Source organism: Cololabis saira, chromosome 17 (genome assembly GCF_033807715.1).
Source record: "Cololabis saira isolate AMF1-May2022 chromosome 17, fColSai1.1, whole genome shotgun sequence".
In the NCBI taxonomy this organism is placed as follows: domain Eukaryota; kingdom Metazoa; phylum Chordata; class Actinopteri; order Beloniformes; family Belonidae; genus Cololabis; species Cololabis saira.
The window spans coordinates 16,082,595-16,108,007 of NC_084603.1; the positions used below are offsets into that span (position 1 = coordinate 16,082,595).

At 40.2% G+C, this 25,413-nt stretch overlaps 1 protein-coding gene across 1 annotated transcript; it reads left to right on the plus strand.

Moving 5' to 3' along the window:
- The first annotated feature begins 901 nt into the window (after window positions 1-901).
- On the plus strand, window positions 902-22,948 carry LOC133464110 (leucine-rich repeat-containing protein 27-like). Its single transcript, XM_061746096.1, has 10 exons — window positions 902-920; window positions 2,477-2,616; window positions 3,840-3,970; window positions 7,211-7,269; window positions 7,501-7,654; window positions 10,076-10,276; window positions 18,126-18,231; window positions 19,702-19,862; window positions 22,592-22,712; window positions 22,807-22,948. The coding sequence occupies exons 1-10, from the start codon at window positions 902-904 to the stop codon at window positions 22,858-22,860; spliced, it is 1,146 nt and encodes a 381-aa protein (XP_061602080.1). The 3' UTR covers window positions 22,861-22,948.
- The last annotated feature ends 2,465 nt before the right edge of the window (window positions 22,949-25,413 follow it).

Below are 25,413 nucleotides of genomic sequence, written 5' to 3' on the forward strand. Positions count from 1 at the left end.
TCACCGAGGGAACCTCCCAAAGGAATATTTGTGTCTTTAAACATTTCCATTCCTACAATAATGATAGTTATTATATATCATTTCTGCTTAAACTTCTGCTTAAAATAAAATAAATAAATGACATCAAGTGTGCTGTTTCATTATCTGAGTTTTAACAGTATTTTTTAAGCAAATTATGAGATATACATGAGTCAAGATTTCCATTCATGATGTGTGATTCATTATCTTTGAGCAGTAGGTATTTATGAATAAATCATTTTATGAAGCGATGTTTAAAAAAATCATACTTTTATTTCGAAACTATCAACCGGAAGTGTTGTGTCAGCACTGGGACTAACTTTATTTCCAACAGTTGCTGCTGCCAGTGACTGTGGTCGACGTCGCCTCGTTAAAAGGCAGATTAATTTGCATATTAACACGTAAAACTAGGCTGTGTGAGGGACAAGGTGGAGACCTTAATGAGACTGTTTCGAGTTTACTAGTCCTAAAACCACCACTAACACAAATAAACCTTAAATTATTTCTCCATCTCATTACAAGGCGAGTGGGCGTGGCCTAGCGGACGCTGGGGGCGGGGCTTAGCACTTATACAATATATAACATATATATGATGTTTGGAAATGTTTTAAACTATGTCAGATTTTATGAAACGTTTATAAACCACATTATTTAATAAAGAATAAAGAACCTTGTGGCTGCTGTGTGTCTTGTGTCTTTTATAAGCGCATAACTTGGTTGATGTTGATCCCGTTGCCATGGTTACAGCACGGCATCTTCCGGCCGGGACGCGGTGGTTAAAGAGTTTGCTTTAATTTTGTTTTATTTATTTGTGTCCAAGTAACTTTTGGGATGTTTTCTTCGGATAAAGAGGAGGAAAAGCAGCTGGTCCTCGGTGCCGGTGATGGGGAACCACAGGCAAGGCAAGGCAAGTTTATTTATGTAGCACAATTCAACACAAGGTAATTAAATGTGCTTTACATTGACATTAAAAGCGGCAAGGCATAATTAGACAGTAAATAAGAAATAAAATGAAATAAAATTATGAGAAAAGAAGGTAAAATAATAAAAAAGCACAAGTTGTTTAAAATAAGGGCAGTAGAGTCCAGCAGGTAAGTGTTTAATACGCTTGAGTACACTGCAAAAACTCAAAATCTTACCAGGAATATTTGTCTTATTTCTAAAAATATAAAAAAATCTCATTACACTTAAAACAAGAGTCATTACCAGAAAAAATAACTTATTTGACAATTTTCACCTGTTTCAAGTAAATTTTCACTTGAAATAAGTAGAAAAATCTGCCAGTGGAACAAGATTTATCTTCTTATTACAAGCAAAAAAATCTTGTTCCACTAGAAATGAGACAAATATTCTTGTTAAGATTTTTTTTGAGTTTTTGCAGTGTAAACAGTAATGTTTTATCCTGATTTAAAGGATCTACAGTTGCAGCAGACCTCAGGTCTACAGGAAGTTTGTTCCACCGGTGAGGAGCAGAATAACTGAACGCTGCCTCACCTTGCTTGGTTCTGGTTCTGGAACCACAACAAACCAGATCCAGATGAACCTCAGGGGTCTGGGAGCTTCATAGGGAACTAACAGATCCAGCATACGTATTTTTTGTCCAAGACCATTTGTTTATTTATTTGTTTATTTGTTTATTTAAAAGGATCCCCATCAGTCTTCACCATGTGAAGACTATTCTTCCTGGGGTCCACACATAGACATACAAAAGATTACAATAATCACAACTCAAAAAGGGTGAAAACATTCACCAGAATTCCTAAAATAATAAGTTAAAACAAAACAAAATAAAAAGATTAAATAACCAACCAAAAACATCAACATCTTAAGTAACAATATTTGCTACTATCACCAGATCTGTATCCACTTATGAACAAAAATAGTTGCAACAACAAAACCACAAGGTTTTACATATGGAACCATCCCAACATCCATTCAACTGCAGCTTTTCAACAATAGCTAATAGTTGCAGCTTTTTCAAATCAGCAGTTGCACTCATTAAATTTATAATATACTTACAATTTGCAACATAATCACAATGTATACCTAGGACTGATCATAACTTCCTTCTGAACCACAGCTGCTTCAGTCTCCTTTTAAAATTTGACACCTTGATTATTGCAACTATACATGGGGGGAGATGGTTCCAGTGTGTGACTGCTCTATACATTACTGTTTTTTTTTTAATGCATTGGTTCTGGGCCTAGGCAGAGAAAAGTGATTACCTAGGGCCAGTCTGGTATCATTGCTGTGTCTATTATTTGTTGGTAACAGCTGCATAAGTAAGAAGCCAGGTTTGCGTAAGAGATGTTTTTAAAAAACAGAATAAGGCTACATGCAAGTTGATCCTCCACCATCATCCAAGACAGCTCAGCATGCATGCTCTCAACACTGCTTCATTCAGTGCTTTGTAAACCAGCAGTAGGATTTTAAACTCTATCCTTTGACTCACTGGAAGCCGAACCACAGAGTGGACCGTCGTCCCCCGGGAAGCCGCGTGTTTTCCCCTCGTACCATGATCCTGCAGAGATGCTGTACCTGAAGAGATCCAACCTCACACACGTCCCCGACACCGTCCTGCAGAACAGCACCCTGACGGTAAGTTTTAGTCCAGATGTCAGTTCCACTCAAGGTGACAAAACTTACTTATAATTTTTGAAAACATCCATCTCTGTAGATGATATTTTGGTACGATAACCGTTCCTGAGTGGCAGCTGGATCATAGTTATCAGCTCATGAAGTTAAAACCCCCTTCAGAAAATTACACTTTAGATGCTGCTGCATATCCTGGTTTAGACTCATGTGTACAGTACTGGAGTTGAGGGGGGATGAGGGGGGATGGCATCCCCCACTGAAATAAAAACGGTCCAAATCATCCCCCCTGTAAAACTGCCATCCCTCCTTTCCATCCCTTATGTCATTTCATCAATGAATGTGGTTTTACTGCTATTTCAACATTTAGAGTCATCACCAGAAAAATAACACCAGAAAAATAACTTATTTGACAATTTTCACCTGTTTCAAGTAAATTTTCACTTGAAATAAGTAGAAAAATCTGCCAGTGGAACAAGATTTATCTTCTCATTACAAGCAAAAAAATCTTTTTCCACCGGCAGATTTTTCTACTTATTTCAAGTGAAAATCTACTTGAAACAGGTGAAAATTGTTGTTTTTTCCAGTGATGAATCTTGTTTTAAGTGTAATGAGATTTTTTTTACTAAAATGAGACATTTTAACTAGAAATAAGACAAATATTCTTGTTAAGATTGTGAGTTTTCGCAGTGATCCATGTTACTTATCCTGTGAAGGACAGAGTCATATTGATAAGTTCAGAAAACTGTTTTTTATTGTTGTGTTTTGATGTATTTGATGTAAGCCCAGTTGATATTTAAAGCTTACAGAAGGCTGCATTTAACTGCTGCTATGTCATTCTTGCAGTATTTCTGCAGGTGTTTTGGTCACTGCTATTATTTGTAATATATTATATTATTTGTAATCAGCACAAATTATCTGTCCCCATATGATAAAATCCACCATCCCCCCTGATTTCTTTTTACAACTCGAGTACTGCTGATAACTATGATCCAGCTGCCACTCAGGAAGGTTATCATACCAAAATATCATACAGACATGGATCTTTCCAAAAATCATAAGTACATTTTGTCACCTTGACTGGTTCTGACAAGTGAAATTTTGGCCCCTGGACTATTTAAGTCATGACAGCTGCAAGCAGAAATAAATAAATGAATAAATAAAGCACAGTTTCTGCACAGCAGAGCAGTACATATAATATAATCATTGCAACTTATTGCCATGTTCAGTTTTTGTGCCTGGAGGGAAACCAGATCTCCGTGGTCCCAGATTCCCTGTTCCCCGGCCTGCCCCGGCTGCGCTGGCTGGACCTCAGGAGGAACATCATTACGCTGCTGCCGCCACAAATTGGCTCTCACAGGTCAGGTTATTATGCAGCTCATGAATTTTATTTATCCTCCAGCTTGTTTTTCCCCTGGAGGGTTGGAGGTTATTGCTCTCAGCTCCTGGAGCCGACAGGTATCTAGTGCAAACATTACTACTCCTTCTTTTTTGTCCTATGTTTTTAAATCATGTGACTGTAGTAAATAGATCATCAGATTATCAACGTCATATTCAATTTAAAAATTCATATTTTAATAATCCATGAAGATAAATTATGTAACAAAAACTTTATTACATAACTAATGATAGTTATGTAAGATAATTTTTGTGGCATTACTTATTAAATATAAATAAATAAAATGAAATGAAAGATAAATAAATAATTTGGGAGGCACTAAACAGATCAGACCGTATTAATTCTCAACAGAATTGTGTTAATTTCGTTTTCGTTTTTACTTATACGGGAGGGTGGGGGTGGGGATTGGGGATAAAACTGCCTCTTGTGTATTGTACATTTGTATAAGTTTCATAAATAAATCATACAAAAAAAAAAAAAAAAACTCTCAACAGAACGTCTCATAGCCTTGTCAAGCACGGTGGTGGTGTAGCCATGGTTTGAGGCGGCTTTGCAGCAACAAAACCGCGGCATCTCTCGGTCACTGACTCGCCCATGAACCCTTGTTTTACAGTCGAATGTGGGGCCAGGTATCCAGCAGCCAAACTTGTTTTAGATGATGGGGAGTAAACTAGTATCTACTCAGCGCGACTCGACTCGCCTTGTCCTTGTTTGTGTTTAGACACCCAGATCAGAAGTAGGAGGTTGGAGAAGCTGCTGTGACGTATTTGATTGTGTATCTAAACGTAGAAGACAACAACACTAAAGATGTAGAACCTGGAGGAGATGATAGATGTGCTGCTGGATCTGTGGCTTGTGTTTGATATCAAGTAAAAAAATGAAAGAGAGAAGCTTCAAGCGGCAACGCTTTTTTTTGTTTGTTTGTCTCTGCACTGCTGAAAAGTCAGCTGGAGCCGCGAGCGGCTGAGAAGTGACAGAGCTCCTGGTAGATCTGGTCGTTCCTTATCGCCCGTCTAGATCCCTTTTTAATTCTCTCCTCAGCACCAGGTTTATGAACATCTGCACCTCAGAGTTGGATCAGAAACATGAAAAAATGAACAAGAAGCTGCAAGATGCTCTCGCGCTGACTCCCGCTTCCTGATTCAAACGTCTGACGGCCCCGCTCCCCGACCAATCGGTGGCGTGAATTGTGGTGACGTCAGATGCAACCGACACAGCCGCTTAGAACCTCGGCAGAATAGATACAGAAAAAGTATCTACTCGGCACGCCTCCACCCGTAGTGTAAAAGCGCAAATTGGGGGCGTGGCAAGTCGCGCTGAGTAGGTACTAGTGTAAAAGCGCCATTAGATGATGGGGTGGAGCTAAACACGGGAGAAAAGTACTGCTTAGACTCAAAAACAAAAAGGTCTTTACTAGAAAACAGGGGGAAAAAAATGAAAAAACCAAGAAAGTGGAAAAGCAAACAGACGGGTAGGAACACAGAGGTTGAAAAACAGCCCAGCAGGGAGGAAAAGAAAGACAAGACAAGATAAAGTCAGGGCTGAGGAGACACATGTGCAAACAATCGAGGAGATAAGCCAAGGAAACAAACAGGACATTGGTAGACCTCCAAAGTGAAACAGGAAGTGAAGACAACAGAAACAGATGAGATCAGAGGCAAGAAAACGAGACAAGAGTCAAAAAACACCAACAGGGAACCGAAAACACAGATCCTAACAGAAAACACCAAAACTAAAGAACCAACTCTACCACGACAACACAACATCTGCCAACACCTGTTGCTGTAGCGACGTCTGAAACTCAGATGATTGAACAGATTTGATCCAAATGAATGCAAAGAATGCAAAGTCAAATCAGTTATCATTGGTTAGCATAAAGGCCCAATCCCAATACACCCCCTACTTTCTTTCACTCGCCCTTCTTTTCTTCACACCCCTAAAAAAGAAGGAACAGATTTTAGGGCACTTGAAATCTTCCCAGGGGCCTGTCCCAATACTCCCCCTACTCCTACTTTCAGCACCACCCCAGAGTACAGACGTGATTGCCGGGTCAACCTGCGCCGTCGTCCCGGGGAGAAACCTGCAGCTCTGTGGAGAATTACCGCTGGCTGAAATAAATCATTTAGGAAGATAAATGTTGGTTTAATAGATGAAATCTAACAGTTGTAGCTACGCCTGTTAAGAAATTTGCTCCGAAAATTTCAGGATTTCTGCCTGCCGGCACCGGAGCTGATTTATGGTTCTGCGTTAAATCGGCGCAGAGCCTACGGCGTAGCCTACGTAACCTATGCCATAGGCGCTGTCTTGGTGTAACGCGGGACCATAAATCAGCCTTTATTCTGGCGAGGTTTGAAAAAGACTTCGCAACAACGGGGAAAACGAGTGATTATGTACATTCACTGAGTGAATATTATGAAAGTACAATATATATTTCTCGCTAGAAATGTAATCAAAACAAATTTTTATGCAGAAACTAACTCAACATATTTATTTTATTCACTAAAAAATAAGAAATGTCCGCCATGTTTTTTTTTCCGATTCAGTCTGCAAATGATGACGAAAAGCATTCTGGGAAATCTTTTTGTCCCTAGGTCAACTAGTCATAATCTGAAAACACTCTCTGCTCTGTAGGGCCAAATTCATAACCACTCACCCTCGTTTTCCGCACTCCCCCTACATTCAAAGAGGAATTGGGACACCACTACCCTCACAGGAACGCGCAAAATTTAGGGGTAGGACTGAAAAGTAGAACTAGGGGGGGATTGGGACTGGCCCTAACTGAGCCAGGCAAGATAAATATCGGAGGTTCCGTAACTGAAATCAGGTGGGCCTGTTGCAGCAGATCTCTGAGCCTGAAATGAGGAAAACCCAAATACTGTTGTTTGTCTGAGGTTGTATTTTCTTCGTATCAAATGCTCTTTATTATGTTTTTACACAAAAATCAGAAGGATGAACCGAGGTACTAACTCTGCAGGTTATGGACATTTCTTGACAAGCATCTCTTTTTGAGGAGTAAGTTGGAATTCTTAAAATAAATATACAAAGTCTGGCCTTGAATCAAAATAAACCTGAGCTTCTCCGGTTATATAACTTTGATTTATTTCACTCAGTTTTACACCGTGGAGGTCGGGACGGATCGTGCTTCTTGGTAATGACATTGCCCTTCCAATCAGCTTATGATCTATGATTTTGATCTTGCAGGTCTCTGGAAACGCTGCTGCTGGAGGGGAATCCTATCTCAGAGCTCCCGCCAGAGCTGGGTGAGTCCAGTCTCCATTTTATAGCATCAAATGCAGAATTATACCTTTGATTTGATTGAAAACGGGCTTTCTCCCCTGCTGTTATCGCTGCTGCTGCACCGTCGCTGTCATGTATATTAATATCAATAATTAGGAGATTGCAGCTGCTGCTAATTAATGAGGATACGTCTTAGTCTTTTGAAATTATAAGCTTCTTGCAAACAATTAATCATTTCCCCCCTCGTTTTGCAGGAAATGTAATTACCCTGCGAGGCCTGAGCCTGAGGGACTGTCCCCTCCGGTTCCCTCCTCGAGAAACCCGGCACCAGGGGCTCCCGGCCATCCTGCGGTTCCTCAGGAACGCTCTGGCCGAGCGGGAAAGAGCGGGAAAGACTTCCCCAGGTGAATCAAAGGCACCTTAACTTTGAGCAGCAGCTCACGCTCCCCCGCCATCTGCTCTTTTTCTGTCAAAGACGGGCAGTACTGGAGTTGAGGGGGGATGAGGGGGGATGAGGGGGGACGGCATCACCCCCTGAAATAAAAACGGTCCAAATCATCCCCCCTGTAAAACTGCCATCAGTCTTGTTTAAGTGTAATGAAATCTTTTTACTAAAATGAGACATTTTAACTAGAAATAAGACAAATATTCTCAGAGTCATATTGATAAGTTCAGAAAGCTGTTTTTAATTGTTGTGTTTTGATGTATTTGATGTAAGCCCAGTGGATATTTAACCCTTGTGCTGTCTTTGGGTCAAAATGACCTAATTCTCTTTCCTTCCTTCCTTCCTTCCTTCCTTCCTTCCTTCCTTCCTTCCTTCCTTCCTTCCTTCCTTCCTTCCTTCCTTCCTTCCTTCCTTCCTTCCTTCCTTCCTTCCTTCCTTCCTTCCTTCCTTCCTTCCTTACTTCCTTCCTTCCTTCCTCCTTTCCTCCTGCTCCCTCCTTCCTTCTTCCCTTCCTCTTTTCTTCCTTCCTTCCTTACTTCATTCCTTCCTTCCTTCCTGCTCTCTCCTTCCTTCTTCCCTTCCTCTTTTCTTCCTTCCTTCCTTCCTTCCCTCCTCCCTTCCTGCCTTCCTTCCTTCTTTCCTCCTGCTCTCTCCTTCCTTCTTCCCTTCCTCTTTTCTCCCTTCCTATTTTCTCCCTTCCTTCCTTCTTTCCTTCCTTCCTTCCTTCCTTCCTGCCTTCCTTCCTTCTTTCCTCCTGCTCTCTCCTTCCTTCTTCCCTTCCTCTTTTCTTCCTTCCTTCCTTCCTTCCTTCCTTCCTTCCTTCCTTCCTTCCTTCCTTCCTTCCTTCCTTCCTTCCTTCCTTCCTTCCTTCCTTCTTCCCTTCCTCTTTTCTTCCTTCCTTCCTTCCTTCCTTCTTTCCTCCCTTCCTTCTTTTCTCCCTTCCTTTTCTCCCATCCTCCCTTCCTTATTTTCTCCCTTCCTTCCATCCTTCTTTTCTCCCTTCCTCCCTTCTTCTCTTCCTCCTTCCTTGACCCTAAGACAAGGGTTAAAGCTTACAGAAGGCTGCATTTAACTGCTGCTATGTCATTCCTGCAGTATTTCTGCAGGTGTTTTGGTCACTGCTATTATTTGTAATATATTATATTATTTGTAATCAGCACAAATTATCTGTCCCCATATGATAAAATCCACCATCCCCCCTGATTTTTTTTTTACAACTCGAGTACTGAAGACAGGACTGGAAACAGAAATAGCCCCTTCACCCTTTTCCCACTCCACCGGCGTGACTTCTGTTCCCTTGGAGACGGCTCGTGCCACCCGGATGATTCCCCCCCCCCGACCCTTCGCTGCTCCAGCTTTGTAATATTTTTAGCCAGATCAAAATGATCGATAAGCTCTGGCCTGGACGTAACCGCTGGGAGAAGCCTGAGACAGAACTCCTCAGGAGAGGCTGCTGCTGCACAATGAGCAGAGCCAGACGCCTCAATCACATGATTCATTTCCTGCTGCAGGGACGGTAACAAAGGCAGGGCCCCCGTCTGCACACAAAACTCAATTTATTTACTATAATTGGCTCCGAGTACGTCTAACAGCAGTGGAGATGAAGCACATCCTTCATTTACATCTTGTATTACTGTTGATGTAATGTAATCCTCTCACCGTTGGGTTAAAGATACTTCTAGGCATTTATTGAAATAATTCAACAGAGGTTACATTTTTACGGAAGCGTATTGCCGTCGTGGCGCTCGAAACCTGGAGACTGTTGGGGGAGGGGCTGATAAGAGGGAGGAGCCAAGGAAGGCGTTGAAGTTGAGGGAAGTGTGTGTGTTTTTCAGTAAGTGTCTGTGACGCGATTAGTCCGTGAACCTTCGCCCAGAGCTGCTCTCAGCCAAATGTCCTTGATGTTATCAGGCGGCTCGTACAGTTCTGAGACAGGGATCCGCAGGTGTTCGTGGGAGAGGGGGAGGGTTAGTAGTGGGGGCAGAGTCATCTTGTTTACATTCCACCAGGAAGATTGTGACCGGAGCGGCCTGCCAAGACCGCTCTGTCAAGGGCAGATTATAGAATCAACAATTATATTGAAAAACAGGCAGCCCAGTCATTTTCAGTCTGCCTTCAGTCTTTGGTTCATCAATGGCACTCCAATCAGACGAATTTGTGATCACTTCCCGCCAAGCCGAGCTTTCAACTTCTCCAGGGTGTTATCAATCTTGCCAATGAGTTCAAAGACCGCCGCTTTTTTCTCAATTGAATGCAATACGCTTCCGTAAATTTTCTTCCTTGATGTTTTGCCTTTTAATTTAAATGCTGATCATTTCAAACCGTAATCATTCAACTGCACCATCATTGTTGCCTCAACGCTCGCGTTACTGTCATGGCTGTTCATTTCCAGTGGTGGAGAAGCTGCAGCTGTCAGACCTGACAGGCTCCAGCGCAGAGGAGCAGGACGAGTCGGTGGACGACGACGCCTTGCAGAGATTCAAGGAGCTCAAGGACAGCTTGATGCAACTGGACCAAGCTGAACTAAACTCAGTAGCTCGTGGTGACAAAAAACCAAAGTCACAAGTGCCTCGCATCGCCAAGAGGTAAGAAAAATGTGCTCAAACAAAAATAACAGTTTCATTTCTAAATGCACAAACCTTGGTTAGTGTTTGACCTGCAGAAGTGAGGCAGGAGAGTCTTGCAGCACTTTATAAAAAGAGATGGTATTACTGTGAAGGAGCACCTCTGCAACTCAGTTCCCGTTTACACGGAGCAAAAACGGTGGTGTTTTCATGCATTTTGGCCGTTCGTTTACACGAAAACGAAGCTCAAAGTCGCCAAAAACTATCATTTCTGAAAACTCCGGCCAAAGTGGAGATTTGCAAAAACTCTGTCTTCACTTTTGCTTGTAAACGGAGAGAAACGGATAATTAGGCTTCAGAACGTCACATTATGCCACAGAAACGTCACCACACTGCAAAAACTCAAAATCTTAACATGAATATTTGTCTCATTTACACTTAAAACAAGACTCATCACTGGAAAAAAGTGAAAATTTACTTGAAACAGGGGAAAATTGTCAAATAACAAGTTATTTATCTGGTGATGACTCTTTTTGACTAAAAATGAGACATTTTAACTAGAAATAAGACAAATATTCCTGGTAAGATTTTGAGTTTTTGCAGTGCAGCGTCATGTGTGCGACCTGTGTTTACAATTTGTTTGGCCACCGTCAATATTTTCTTATATTTTACCTGTTTTATATTCTAAAGTCACACTTAAAAGTAACTCCACTTCTCTGTCACTCCAAACGAAAGACTCTCGTTCATCTTGGAAGTAACTGGAAGTTACTCTGTCATTTGTTGATGTTTTTTTCCAGGATTCTGATTGGCTAGCATGACTTTATCTTCTCGTTACACTGCCCCCTGTAGGTTTGGATGCTCATAGCACCTTAACAGCGTATTTATGTGGGTTCGTGTAAATGAAGAGATTTTTAAAAACGTAGAGGGGGAAATATCCCTTTTTGTAAATACCCGGCTATGTGGAAACGTGGCCTTAGATCCAGAACTTTATTGGACCAGAATTTCTGACGAACAGAGTTCAGCTGCGTCTTAAGCACATGGTTGCTAGGCAACAAACGCAACACTCCGAGGCATTCATGATGATCTCTGGAGATTTCAGCAAAACCTGTTTCTCTGCTGCACGTCCTTAATCTATGTTTAGTTTAATATTTAACTGGATGAATGGATGGATGGATGGATGGATGGATGGATGGATGGATGGATGGATGGATGGATGGATGGATGGATGGATGGATGGATGATGGATGGATGGATGGATGGATGATGGATGATGGATGGATGGATGGATGGATGGATGGATGGATGGATGGATGGATGGATGGATGGATGGATGGATGATGGATGGATGGATGATGGATGGATGGATGGATGGATGGATGGATGGATGGATGGATGGATGGATGGATGATGGATGGATGGATGGATGGATGGATGGATGGATGGATGGATGCATGGATGGATGGATGGATGGATGGATGGATGGATGGATGGATGGATGGATGGATGGATGATGGATGGATGGATGGATGGATGGATGGATGGATGGATGGATGGATGGATGGATGATGGATGGATGGATGGATGGATGGATGATGGATGATGGATGATGGATGGATGGATGGATGGATGGATGGATGGATGGATGGATGATGGATGATGGATGATGGATGGATGGATGGATGGATGGATGGATGGATGGATGGATGGATGGATGGATGGATGATGGATGATGGATGGATGGATGATGGATGGATGGATGGATGGATGGATGGATGGATGGATGGATGGATGGATGGATGGATGGATGGATGGATGGATGGATGGATGGATGGATGGATGATGGATGGATGATTTTAATGCACCTTCACAGGTGTAAAGTGTGTTAAGTGCAAAGCGTCTGTTTTTACACCATCGGGCCAGAAAACCCTGACAGTGTAAAACCAGCACGACACCAGATAAACCAGATAACTGCTTTAAGATTCTGGGGTGAAACACCAGTCAGAGAGGAGAAACACTCTTCTGGGGGCAGCAGCCACGCGGCCGTGTGATTTAAAATCTACAGTCAAAGCTCAGAGCTCAGTCACGCTCAGAACCAACGCAGGAAACCAAAGGTGAGGGTGGAAGATTTATTTTTAAGAGTTGGAGCAGAAGAGGAAAAGCTTACGAGCCAGTAAACGTCTAACAAACTTGAGACAATGTATATATCATACAGTACATACAGTATTTAAATGGAAATATAAACCAAGTTTGCAAAACTCATGAAGCTACATTTTATAAATAATAGAAAATAGAAAAAAACATATCAAATGTTGAGAGAGAGACATTTAAAATTTTTCAGTAAAAAATGTTGCTCAATTTGAATTTTAAGACAGAAATACATCTCAATAATGGTGGTTTTTCAGTCGCATCAAACACGTGCTAGTAGAAACAAACACTTGTAGGGATATTTTACAAATAATTAGGTTAATTGGCAACAGGTCAGTGACACGTCCAGCTATTAAAAGATAATCTTAGAAAGGAAGAGTCTCAGAAATAAACAGGGTGGAAGTTCATCCGTCTGCAGAACAGAGTGTCTAGAGGTTATTTCAGAATAGTTTCAGTGCAACATTTCTAAGACTATTTCTAAGACCATTTATCTCAGTATTACAATATATGATATCATCAAAAGGGTCTAAGTAGCTGGCATCTTCTCTGAACCAACGTTCATAGAAAAAGGACCGAGGCAAAAGAGAAAACTGTCACATCACATTTTTATTCATTTACTGTATTTGTTTTTAAATGGAAGCCATGGACGCTGTTGTTTGGGCTAAAGAGGATTAGGCCTGTTATTAGAGCTCTATTCAAGAGCCTACATCCCTGATAATGCATTCTATTTGTAAGGCACTCTTCATCCAAGAATCTCCGAGTGCCACAGAGCCAGTACATAGTTAAAACTAACAATAATAAGTCATAAAACTCAACTCAAAAACTCCTTCCTGAATAAAAACAAAAGGCCCAGTCGCCCATGGTCCGGAGGAGCGAGCAGTTCGTAGATTTGAGGGTGCGGGTACAGGTTTGGGGAGTAATGAGTTCTGGTAGGTACGGAGGTGCATGTCCATTTATGCATTTATGGGTGAGGAGTAGGACTTTGTATTCAATCCGGGTTGAGACAGGGAGCCAGTGCAGTGAGGTGGGTGTCGTGTGCTCATATTTCCGGACTCTCATCAGGATCCTGGCAGCGCTGTTTTGAATGTATTGCAGTTTCTGGATGTTCTTGCCAGTGATCCCACACTGTAAGAAAAACCCGTAGAAATGACCGTAAAAAACTGTGAAATAGCAACGGTGAAGGACCGTAAATGTTACGGATGAAAATCTTTGTTGACATTGTGTCAGACTTTGTCTGTCTAACTGGTAATAACTCATTTAATGAAGACAATACTCAAAGAATTCAATGATAGTATGAGGATCTTTATTTCACAACAAAACACTATTAATACTACAAAATATATTACACAACACACAATCTTTCAATAGGCGGAAAAATTCAGTCAAATTACTGTCTTATAATGAGGCTTTTACCGATTAATAATACCTTTATTCTGATGTTTTCCAGTGAAATTTAATGGGATTAGATGTAAAATAAGCAATGGCTGCACGTAAATTGTACAGGAGAAAATAGCTTAAATGAAGGCATAGTCATGCTAATTTGGCTGAAAATGGATGTTGAATTTACCAGTTTTGTACGTAAATTGTATAATGTTATTTTGTAAAGGATTACAGTTTAAACTTGTAAAATTTACAGGTTGTTCTGTAATGTGTTTATCCGCTGTATCTTTTATAGTATTATTCTGGAAACCACAGCTGCCAGTTTTTTTCCGTAAAAATAGCGTTTTTTTTTTCTTACAGTGTAGTGAAAAGTTACAGTAGTCCAGTCTTGAGGAGATGAATGCGTGGACGAGCTTCTCTGCATCTGACAGGGTTAAAGTGAGGCGGAGTTTGGAGATGTTTTTGAGATGATAAAAGGAGATTTTGCACAGGTCATACCCCTGATGATGGGGGGGGGGGTAATTAGAAGCTATGGACGGAGAAGCTTTCACACCTTTTCATGGACAATCGTGTCAAAGCAGCATCACTGAACTCCCAGAGGAGTTCAAGTTTATTTATTTATATGAAGAGGACACACGTGGACGACTCCACAATCACCTGTGTTACTGACTACCTGACAAACCGACCACAGTTAAAGGCTGAGTTATGGTGAGACTGAGTGTTGAGACTGAGCGGTTGTGGGTCTGACCAGGTGAACAGCAGCTCTGGAGCACCACAGGGAACCGTACTCGCACCACTCCTCTTCACGCTGGACACCTCAGACTTCCAGAGTCATCTGCAGAAATAATCAGATGGCTCTGCAGTTGTGGGCGGATCAGTGATGAACGAGAGACTGAGGACAGAGAACTGATGGGTGCATTTGTGACACACAGTGAGAATAATGCTTATACCTGAGAACGAGAGGAACATGAGAGTGAGGGACTATTACTCAAGAGAAAGGTGGTGGATTTGTTGTGTCTTTGATTTATATCTTACACAATGACACAATTCTTCTGAATTGACATTTTGGAAGAGCTTTTTTCCAAGTACACACAAGGAATATACTTCAAATTGTTATATAACAACGAAAATAAAAGCGCCATCAGTCAGTGCTAAAAACAAACCATAAAAATACCATAAAACACTTTCACACAACACTAAAATAAATCAAATAACTGATTAACACCAATACATAAATAAAAATAACCTACACATGCACACAATCCCTCATATCAGTTAGTTTGTTTTTGAGTAGATTGAGTTTACAGCTGTAGGATAAAAACTGTCACAAAATCGGGTTATTCTTGTTTTTATGGCTCTGTACCGTCGACCTGAGGGCAACGGTGCAAACAGAGAGTGTCCAGGGTGAGAAATGTCCTTTGTGATCTGTTTTCTTTTTAATACAGCGGTTTCTCTCCAAGCCCATGATTTTTTGGGCTGTATTCTCATCCCTTTGTCGAATACAGACCCTTTTTTTGAGCCACCGTGCTGCTGGTACACCTATAATTTATTTAAGTATACTTCATAAGACATAAACTCAAAACATACCTCTTTTTTCTAAGCGTTGTATGTCTAACTACGACGGAGTATTAGGGCCAAACTAAGACAAAAAAAAAATTGGAAATTACGAGAATAAAGTCATAATATAATGAGAATAAAGTCGTAATAGAATAAAGTCGTAACATTACGAGAATAAAGTGGTAATATTACGAGAATAAAGTCGTAACATTATGAGAATAAAGTCGTAATAGAATAAAGTCGTAATATTACGAGAATAAAGTCGTAATATTATGAGAATAAAGTCGTAATATTACGAGAATAAAGTCGTAATATTACGAGAATAAAGTCGTAATATTACGAGAATAAAGTCGTAACATTAAGAGAATAAAGTCATAATATTAAGAGAATAAAGTCGTAATAGAATAAAGTCGTAATATTACAAAAATAAAGTCGTAACATTACGAGAATAAAGTCGTAATATTACGAGAATAAAGTCGTAACATTAAGAGAATAAAGTCATAATATTAAGAGAATAAAGTCGTAATAGAATAAAGTCATAATATTACGAGAATAAAGTCGTAATATTACGAGAATAAAGTCGTAATATTAAGAGAATAAAGTCGTAATATTACGAGAATAAAGTCGTAACATTAAGAGAATAAAGTCATAATATTAAGAGAATAAAGTCGTAACATTACGAGAATAAAGTCGTAATATTACAAAAATAAAGTCGTAACATTACGAGGATAAAGTCGTAATATTATGTGAATATAGTTTATGAGAATAAAGTGGTAATTTATGAGAATTCTAACAGGAAGAGCCGTCTTCTCCCTGTGTGAAAATGAGGAATATTGAGCATCTTGTGAAGTTATATTTATATATTTATGATATATTTAATATTGCGAATTTATTTTTGTAATATTACGACTTTATTCTCGTAATATTACGACTTTATTCTCGTAATTTCCATTTTTTTTTTTTTTGTCTTAGTTTGGCCCTAATACTCCGTCGTATCTAACATCTTCATTGTCCTTGAAAATATCAAAAGTTGGAGACCTTTAGCTGTGCTTTTCTTTATGTTTTTATTGTGTGTTGTATTCAGGTAACAAGTATAAGTTATTTTCACCTTTCTGTTGCCTGATATAACTGAAGTGTTATTTTCTGTGCGGTCCTCTGAAAGAGAAGCTGAGTTTCTTATGTTTCTTATTGCTAGAGCAGACAAGGAAAAGGCTATTTACTTCGCTAATGACCTTCTCCAAAGACGACACCAGCTGAGAAAAATCTCACACGCCGTCTCCGCCGAAGGCTCGGGGCTCTGGAGAACAATGAAAATTAAACATTTAGTTTCAATTTACTTCTCTTGGGGGGAAAAAAAGACAAGTACCAAAGCCATAATTCCTGACAGGCAGCACTGGAAGAGGCCAGAAGACGAGTGGGAGTTAAGCTGTTTTATTCTGCAGGAGAGGAGAAAATAAACCCATTTCCAGTTGCAGTTACATTACATCATTGTCTGTGCCGCTGGGCTTCCATCATTACATTTGATTTGACTAATAGTGCAATTCCTTTCCAATGGCATTCATAAATCAGGACTATCCCGTGTTGAATTGGCCCAGACGAGCCGTCGACAACAGTCAATACAAGTGTCTAGTGTGTAAACACAGTAGGTATGGACTAAAAAATGTACCACGATCATTTCTGGCATTTATCCCGATAACGAAAAAAATGACGCTAAGAAAATACCAATTCAACTCCACCTTTGTAACTATAAATCTATCTCGCTCTCAGATCCGCCATGTTTGTTACACAAAAACGTATCAACGGGAATTTATCCTTTTTTCTTTCTTTCTTTCTTTCTTTCTTTCTTTCTTTCTTTCTTTCTTTCTTTCTTTCTTTCTTTCTTTCTTTCTTTCTTTCTTTCTTTCTTTCTTTCTTTCTTTCTTTCTTTCTTTCTTTCTTTCTTTCTTTCAGGCTTATTTCCTTCCTTCCTTCTTTTTTCCTGCTCTCTCCTTCCTTCTTCCCTTCCTCTTTTCTCCCTTTCTTCCTTCTTTCCTTGTTCTTCTCCCTTCCTTCTCCCCTTTCCTTCCTTCCTTCCTTCCTTCCTTCTTTCCTTGTTTTCTCCCTTCCTTCTCCCCTTTCCTTCCTTCCTTCCTTCCTTCCTTCCTTCCTTCCTTCCTTCCTTCCTTCCTTCCTTCCTTCCTTCCTTCCTCCTTCCTTCCGTCCTTCCTTCCTTCCTTCCTTCCTTCCTTCCTTCCTTCCTTCCTTCCTTCCTTCCTTCCTTCCTTCCTTCCTTCCTTCCTTCCTTCCTTCCTTCCTTCCTTCCTTCCTTCCTTCCTTCCTTCCTTCCTTCCTCCCTCCCTCCCTCCCTCCCTCCCTTCCTTCCTTCCTTCCTTCCTTCCTTCCTTCCTTCCTTCCTTCCTTCCTTCCTTCCTTCCTCCCTCCCTTCCTTCCTTCCTTCCTTCCTTCCTTCCTTCCTTCCTTCCTTCCTTCCTTCCTTCCTTCCTTCCTTCCTTCCTTCCTTCCTTCTTTCCTTCCTTCCTTCCTTCCTTCCTTCACGTACGTTGTGCGTGGATTTAACACAGAACCATAAATCAGTTTTACACAAAAACGTCATCAACGGGAATTTATCATTTTTACCGCTAGATGACAAATTCTTACCGTGGGGAATTTTTTTGACGGTTTATCGTGAACGGTAAAATATCGCCCATTCCTAAAACACAGACTTCCCTATTGCAACCTTTTTACCCAGGAACTATTTTTCATGATAAAAATCAATGACAAAACTTGTTTTGACTTGATTCTTCCATAGAAACAAAGAGGCCCTTCCAAAGCAGAGCACACAAACCGAAAACACCAAGGAGAAGAAAACGTTCAAGCTCAAACAGAAGAGGCCCCAAAGACAAAGAAAGAGAGAGGTGGGTGTCAAATAAATCACCTGTCAACCTGCCCAGCACCAGGGGGCAGTAGAGGACCATTTGTGTCCCTGCTTAAAGGTGTCTAAAAAAAGAAATTAATGTGAAATTGCCACAAGATAAGTCAGTTAGATGCTGGGAACCAGATTTCCAGGGAGTAATACAATCAGAACTGGTGTTTCTGAGGATGCACGGCTGCAGATTTGCTGCTCAGACACATCCAGAAACACGCAGGTGGATAGTCTTCAGATGCACGACCAGTACTCGAGTTGTAAAAAAGAAATCAGGGGGGATGGTGGATTTTATCATATGGGGACAGATAATTTGTGCTGATTACAAATAATATAATATATTACAAATAATAGCAGTGACCAAAACACCTGCAGAAATACTGCAGGAATGACATAGCAGCAGTTAAATGCAGCCTTCTGTAAGCTTTAAATATCCACTGGGCTTACATCAAATACATCAAAACACAAAAATAAAAAACAGTTTTCTGAACTTATCAATATGACTCTGTCCTTCACAGGATAAGTAAAATGGATCACTGCAAAAACTCAAAATATTAACAAGAATATTTGTCTTATTTCTAGTTAAAATGTCTCATTTTAGTAAAAAAAATCTCATTACACTTAAAACAAGACTCACCACTGGAAAAAAACAACAATTTTCACCTGTTTCAAGTAGATTTTCACTTAAAATAAGTAGAAAAATCTGCCAGTGGAACAAGATTTTTTTTTGCTTGTAATAAGAAGATAAATCTTGTTCCACTGGCAGATTTTTCTACTTATTTCAGGTGAAAATTTACTTGAAACAGGTGAAAATTGTCAAATAAGTTATTTTTCTCGTAATGACTGAAAATTTACTTTACTTTACTTTAAAACTGCCATCCCCCCTTTCCATCCCTTATGTCATTTCGTCAATGAATGTGGTTTTACTGCTATTTCAACATTTAGAGTCATCACCAGAAAAATAACACCAGAAAAATAACTTATTTGACAATTTTCACCTGTTTCAAGTATTTTCACTTGAAATAATTAGAAAAATCTACCAGTGGAACAAGATTTTTTTGCTTGTAATGAGAAGATAAAATTTACTAGAAACAGGTGAAAATTGTCAAATAAGTTATTTTTCTGGTGTTATTTTTCTGGTGATGACTCTAAATGTTGAAATAGCAGTAAAACCACATTCATTGATGAAATGACATAAGGGATGGAAAGGGGGGATGGCAGTTTACAGGGGGGATGATTTTGACTGTTTTTATTTCAGGGGGGGATGCCATCCCCCCTCATCCCCCTCATCCCCCCTCAACTCCAGTACTGTGCACAACCAACTATGTAGCTGAAGAGAGACTCATGATTTTTGCAAATATCCATCAGAATTAGTGCATGTAGTCTAAAAATGTATGTTGAGTAATTGAACACAACGAGGCCGTGGTTCTGCAGCAGCTTTGTGCAGAAACCGTGACTGCAGCCTGCAGCTTTGTGTTGCAACAGCTGTGTCATCCTTGATGTGGACGAGCTCCCAGACAAACACTACGAGCTCTTCGTTGTGTTACAGGAAGCAGATTCAGAGGCCGGGCCGGAGGACAGAAGTGGTTGTTGGCCGTCGGCCACAGACGCTGAACAGGACAGGTAAAGAGGAACTCTGACAGACCAACACAACGAAGTTCAGTCCAGAAAATCAGCTCGTGTTAGTTTATATCGTACTACTGTATCATCACATTCTTAGGTGTAAAAACATTCTCCAAAAAGGTTTCTAATTGTGAGTCACGCTGATGGAGATGTCACTCTGGAGACACCTAGTGGAGAAACAAGGATGACAGAACAAGGAGACCTCTTTGTTCTTCTTAACCCTTGTGCTGTCTTTGGGTCAAGGGAGGGTGGAGGGAGAAAAGATGGGAGGAAAGATGGAAGTAAGGAAGAAAGGAGAAAAGAAGGAAAGAAGGAAGGGAGAAAAGATGGAAGGAAGTAGGAAAGGGAGTAAGGAAGGGAGAAAAGATGGAAGGAAGTAGGAAAGGGAGTAAGGAAGGGAGAAAAGATGGAAGGAAAGAAGGAAGGAAGGAAGGAAGGAAGGAAGGAAGGAAGGAAGGAAGGAAGGAAGGAAGGAAGGAAGGAAGGAAGGAAGGAAGGAAGGAAGGAAGGAAGGAAGGAAGGAAGGAAGGAAGGAAGGAAGGAAGGAAGAAAGGAGAAAAGAAGGAAAGAAGGAAGGGAGAAAAGATGGAAGGAAGGAAAAAAGGAAGTAAGGAAGAAAGGAGAAAAGATGGAAGGAAGGAAAGAAGGAAGGAAGTAAAGAAGGAAGTAAGGAAGAAAGGAGGAAAGATGGAAGGAAGGAAAGAAGGAAGTAAGGAAGAAAGGAGAAAAAAAGGAAAGAAGTAGGAAAGGGAGTAAGGAAGGGAGAAAAGATGGAAGGAAAGAAAGAAGGAAGGAAGGAAGAAAGGAGAAAAGAAGGAAGGAAGTAGGGAAGGGAGTAAGGAAGGGAGAGAAGATGGAAGGAAAGAAAGAAGGAAGGAAGGAAGAAAGGGGGTGCAGGATATGCAACAGCATCTAAAATGTAATTTTCTGAACTTCATGATCTGGTAACTCTGATCCAGCTGCCACTCAGGAAGGTTATCATACCAGAATATCATCTATAGACATGAATATTTTCAAAAATTATAAGTAAGTTTGGTCACCTTGAGTGGTGCTGACAAGTGAAATGTTGGGCTCTGGCCCCTGGACTAATAATGTCTTTGGAAAAACAGTTAAACAGTTTCCGATAGCCCCATAAACCATCCTGTTGAGTTTCCTCTGAAACAATCAGCACCAACTACAAAGACCCAGACCCTAAAACTGTAGTAGCAATCTGGGGTTGTACCGTGTGAAGCTCATTGAGGCCCAATCTCAATTCTCCCTCTACTTTTCTCCACTCGCCCTTCTTTTCTTCCCTACCCCCTAAAAAAGAAGGGGGAGATTTTAGGGCACTTGAAATCTAGGGCACTTGGTCCAGGGGTCTGTCCCATTCTCCTCCTACCCCTCGTTTTCATCCCTAACCTGATCCAAAAGAGCCAAAAGCTGTTTTAATTTCAGCTGTAGTGCTGTTAATATGCCACTTTATTAAGTTTTAATATTTTTTCAGGCGTAAAAGTAACCGTTAAGATCCGCAACCTGGGCTCAGTTTATCCAAATAACGCCTGTTAAGAAATTTGACTCGACGTTTTCGGAGAGGAGAAGAGCCGCCGCCCCCGGGGAGCAGCAGCAGCTCACAGCCGGGGGGACAGACGTGATCGCTGGGTCGACCCACGCCGTCAGCCCCGGGAGAGAAACCTGCAGCTCTGTTGAGAATTACGCTGGCTGAAATAAATCATTTAGGAAGATGTTGGTTTAATAGATGAAATCTAACAGGCTATGCCTGTTAAGAAATTTTCTCCGAAAATTTAGAGATTTCTGTCTGCCGGCTCCGGAGTTTATGGGTCCGCGTTAAATCGACGCAGAGCCTACGGCGTAGGCTCTGCGTCGATTTAACGCGGAACCATAAATCAGCTCCGCTATCTTCACTTCAGCTTTATCTGAAAGTGTGTAAATTACCCAGATAACAGCTGGATTACTTTGTGGTTTCTGAAAACTATTATATCAGAAACATCCAAAACAAATCTGACGAGTCACAGGATTATTTCTCTCTATTTCCCACAAAAAAATGCTTGCTCCCTCGGTCACAATCTGAGACGAGTCTGCCTGTTTGCCCTCGGTCGGCGAGTCAAATCGACGCAGAGCCTACGGCGTAGCTTACGTAACCTACGCCGTAGGCTACGTAACCTACGCCGTAGGCTACGTAGCCTACGGCGTAGGCTACGTAGCCTACGGCGTAACCTAACAGCCTTTACTCCAGCGCGATCTTCGCGAACAACGGGCAAGCGAGTGATTATGTACATTCACTGAGTGAATATTATGAAAGTAAAATATATATTTCTCGCTAGAAATGTAATCAAAACGCATTTTTATGCAGAAACTAACTCAAAATATTGATTTTATTCACTAAAAAATAAGAAATGTCCGCCATGGGTTTTTTTTTTATTCAGTCTGCAAATGACGACGAAAAGCATTCTGGGAAATTTTTATAACCCCTCGTTCGCGAAGTCAGCATGTGAAATCCCTCGATGTGAAGGGGCTATTTTCAGCCCCTCACCTCGTTATGCCCACTCCCCCTAGGTGAAAAGAGGAATTGGGACACCACTACCCTCACGGAAAAGCAAAATTTAGGGGGAGGGATCAAAACGAGGGCGAGGGGGAGTATTGGGACGCACCATAAGCCACAGGTCAAACTTCAACATCCAAATACTGAGTCTTTGGATTGTAGATTTGATGGTTCTCCCGTTCGGCTCTAGATCGCTCCGGAAACTGCATCAACAGATCTACGCGTGTGTTGAGAGGATGCACGAGACACACAGGAATCCCAGGGGCACAAAGAGCGAGCAGATGGCAGCGGTGGAGGAGGATCTGGCAGAGGTCAGGCCGTGATTCACTATTCACTAGTCACACACACATTTGTATTGAACTCATGTGCTATTGATCTGCTTTTGTTTCTGTTTCCCTCTGACAGATGAGGAAGTTACAGGCACGTCTTGCTCAGAGGAAGCAAAACCCCACGTCTTGACAAATGTTTCACCTGGACAAACTCTCTTTTTAAGTGACAGGGACCGTCACTTCCTTGTTTGAGTTATCACTATTAAATTATATTCACTTCAGACCTAAATGAAAAGACTACTCCCTTGTGAATCAGGATAAATGTCTGGGATGTTTTACAGAGTATGGGAGTGATTCACATTTTTCCATTCACTTGATTCTGCAATTCTACTCTTTAATGGGACAACACCTTCTCCATTACTCCTTTATTACACAACCTGGTCATGCTCGACATTCACCTTAACATTTCAGGGTTATTTATTACTCGTAAATATAATTGTGATAGCGCATTTACTTAAAGGATCATTGCCTCATCAGATACTGGGGGTGGAAAAACAAACCCTATCTTAATCTGAATGACACAATTCTTCTGAATTGACATTTTGGACGAGCTTTTTTCCAAGTACACATGAGGAATATACTTCTATTTTTTAGATTAGATCTTTATTAGTCATTAAAAAATGAATAGATTAAATTAGATTAGATTAGATTGTCCTTTATTCCTCCCTCAGTGGGGAAATTCCCTTTGTGCAGCAGCAGTACACTCAACACACACATGCAGGGAAAGGGTAAAAAAAGTTAAAAAAAATATATAATTACAAAATATAAACAGTATATACATTGGAATGAAAATTAAAGTAGTGCAGTACGAGAAAGAAAGAAAAACAGTGCAAAAAAAGCAGGTAGGATGTGTATGAGGTAATGGACCACCACAAACTACATCTAATAATGGACATTAATGATATATTAGTATAATAGTGCGCAGCTCGAATCTGAAGGCTTTCTTGGCAATAACAGCATGTCAAACCATCTGAGGATTTCATCATGATGACTTAAATCAAAGTAATTTTTATTTAAATCTTTGACTCTTGAGAGTTTTTAAGCATTCCTGTTCTATCAGATTACATTTGCAGTGGCAGAAGTCTGTGTTTTGAACACAAACGCCATCAGTGTGTGTGTTGTTGGACTCCCGTCTCAAAGTCGGTCTAAAAGTGCCATCAGTCAAATACCATAAAACACTTTCACACAACACAAAAATAAAATAAAAAACTGATTAAAACCAATAAATAAATAAAAACAGCCTACACATGCACACATGCATTCACCTTAACATCTCTGGGTTATTACTTATAAAAACAATTGTGATAGCGTAGCACAGTGGTCTTCATACCCTGATACAAACAGACTTCTGCAGACCTGGAGGTCCAGCTGATGACGACCATTAATCAGTGCAAAAAAAGGCAGGTAGAATGTGTATGAGGTAATGGACCACCACAAACTACATCTAATAATGAACATTAATGATATATTAATATAATAGTATGCAGATTGTATTTGAAGGCTTTCTTGGGAATAACAGCATGTCAAAGCATCTGAGGATTTCATCATGATGTTCTATATATAATTACAAAATCTAAACAGTATATACATTGGAATTAAAATAAAAGTAGTGCAGTATGAGAAAGAAAGAAAAACAGTGCAAAAAAGCAGGTAGGATGCTGCCCAGAAAAACACACTTATATAGGCCTATTATACAGTATGTCATTAATCTTCAGTATTAGATGTAGTTTGTGGTGTTAATTCAGATTATCTGTTGTTAATGACTACTAAAGATCTAATCTAATAGAAAATAATCTGAATTACCACCACAAACTACATGTAATACTGAACATTAATGACATAATAGTAGTATAGTGTGTTTTTCTGCGCAGCTCTAATTGAAAGCTTTCTTCCATGTTAAAGCATCTGTAGGATTTCATCATGATGACTTGAATCAAAGTCATTTTAATTTAAATCTCCGACTCTCTGAGTTTTAATTCCTGCTCTATCGGGTTTGATAGTTTTTATTCCTGGTTTCATATGTAGTTTTAATTCCTGTTCTATCATGTTTCATATATAGTTTTAATTCCTGCTCTATGAGGTAATTTTTATTCCTGCTCTATCAGCTTTGATAATTTTTATTCCTGGTTCCATTGATAGTTTTTATTCCTGCTCCATCAGCTTTCATTAATAGTTTTAATTCCTCCTCCATCATGTTTCATTAATAGTTTTTATTCCTCAGGTTTGATAGTTGTAATTCCTCCTCTATCAGGTAGTTTTAATTCCAGGTTTCATTACTAGTTTTAATTCCTCCTCTCTGATCGGGTCTCATTAATAGTTTGTATTCCAGGTTTCATTAATAGTTTTTATTCCTCGTGTATAGTTTTAATTCCTCCTCTATCAGGTTTGATAGTTTTTATTCCAGGTTTCATGTATAGTTTTAATTCCTCCTCTATGATCGTGTCTCATTAATAGTTTTAATTCCTCATGTATAGTTTTAATTCCTCCTCTATCAGGTAGTTTTAATTCCTGGCTTCATGTATAGTTTTAATTCGTCCTCTGCTCGGGTTTCATATATAGTTTTTATTCCCCAGGTTGGTAGTTTAATTCCTCCTCTGCTCGGGTTTCCTCAGTGACATCAGCTCCGTCTCTCCTCTCCTCTGATGGTTTCATTAATAGTTTTTATTCCTGGCTTCATATATAG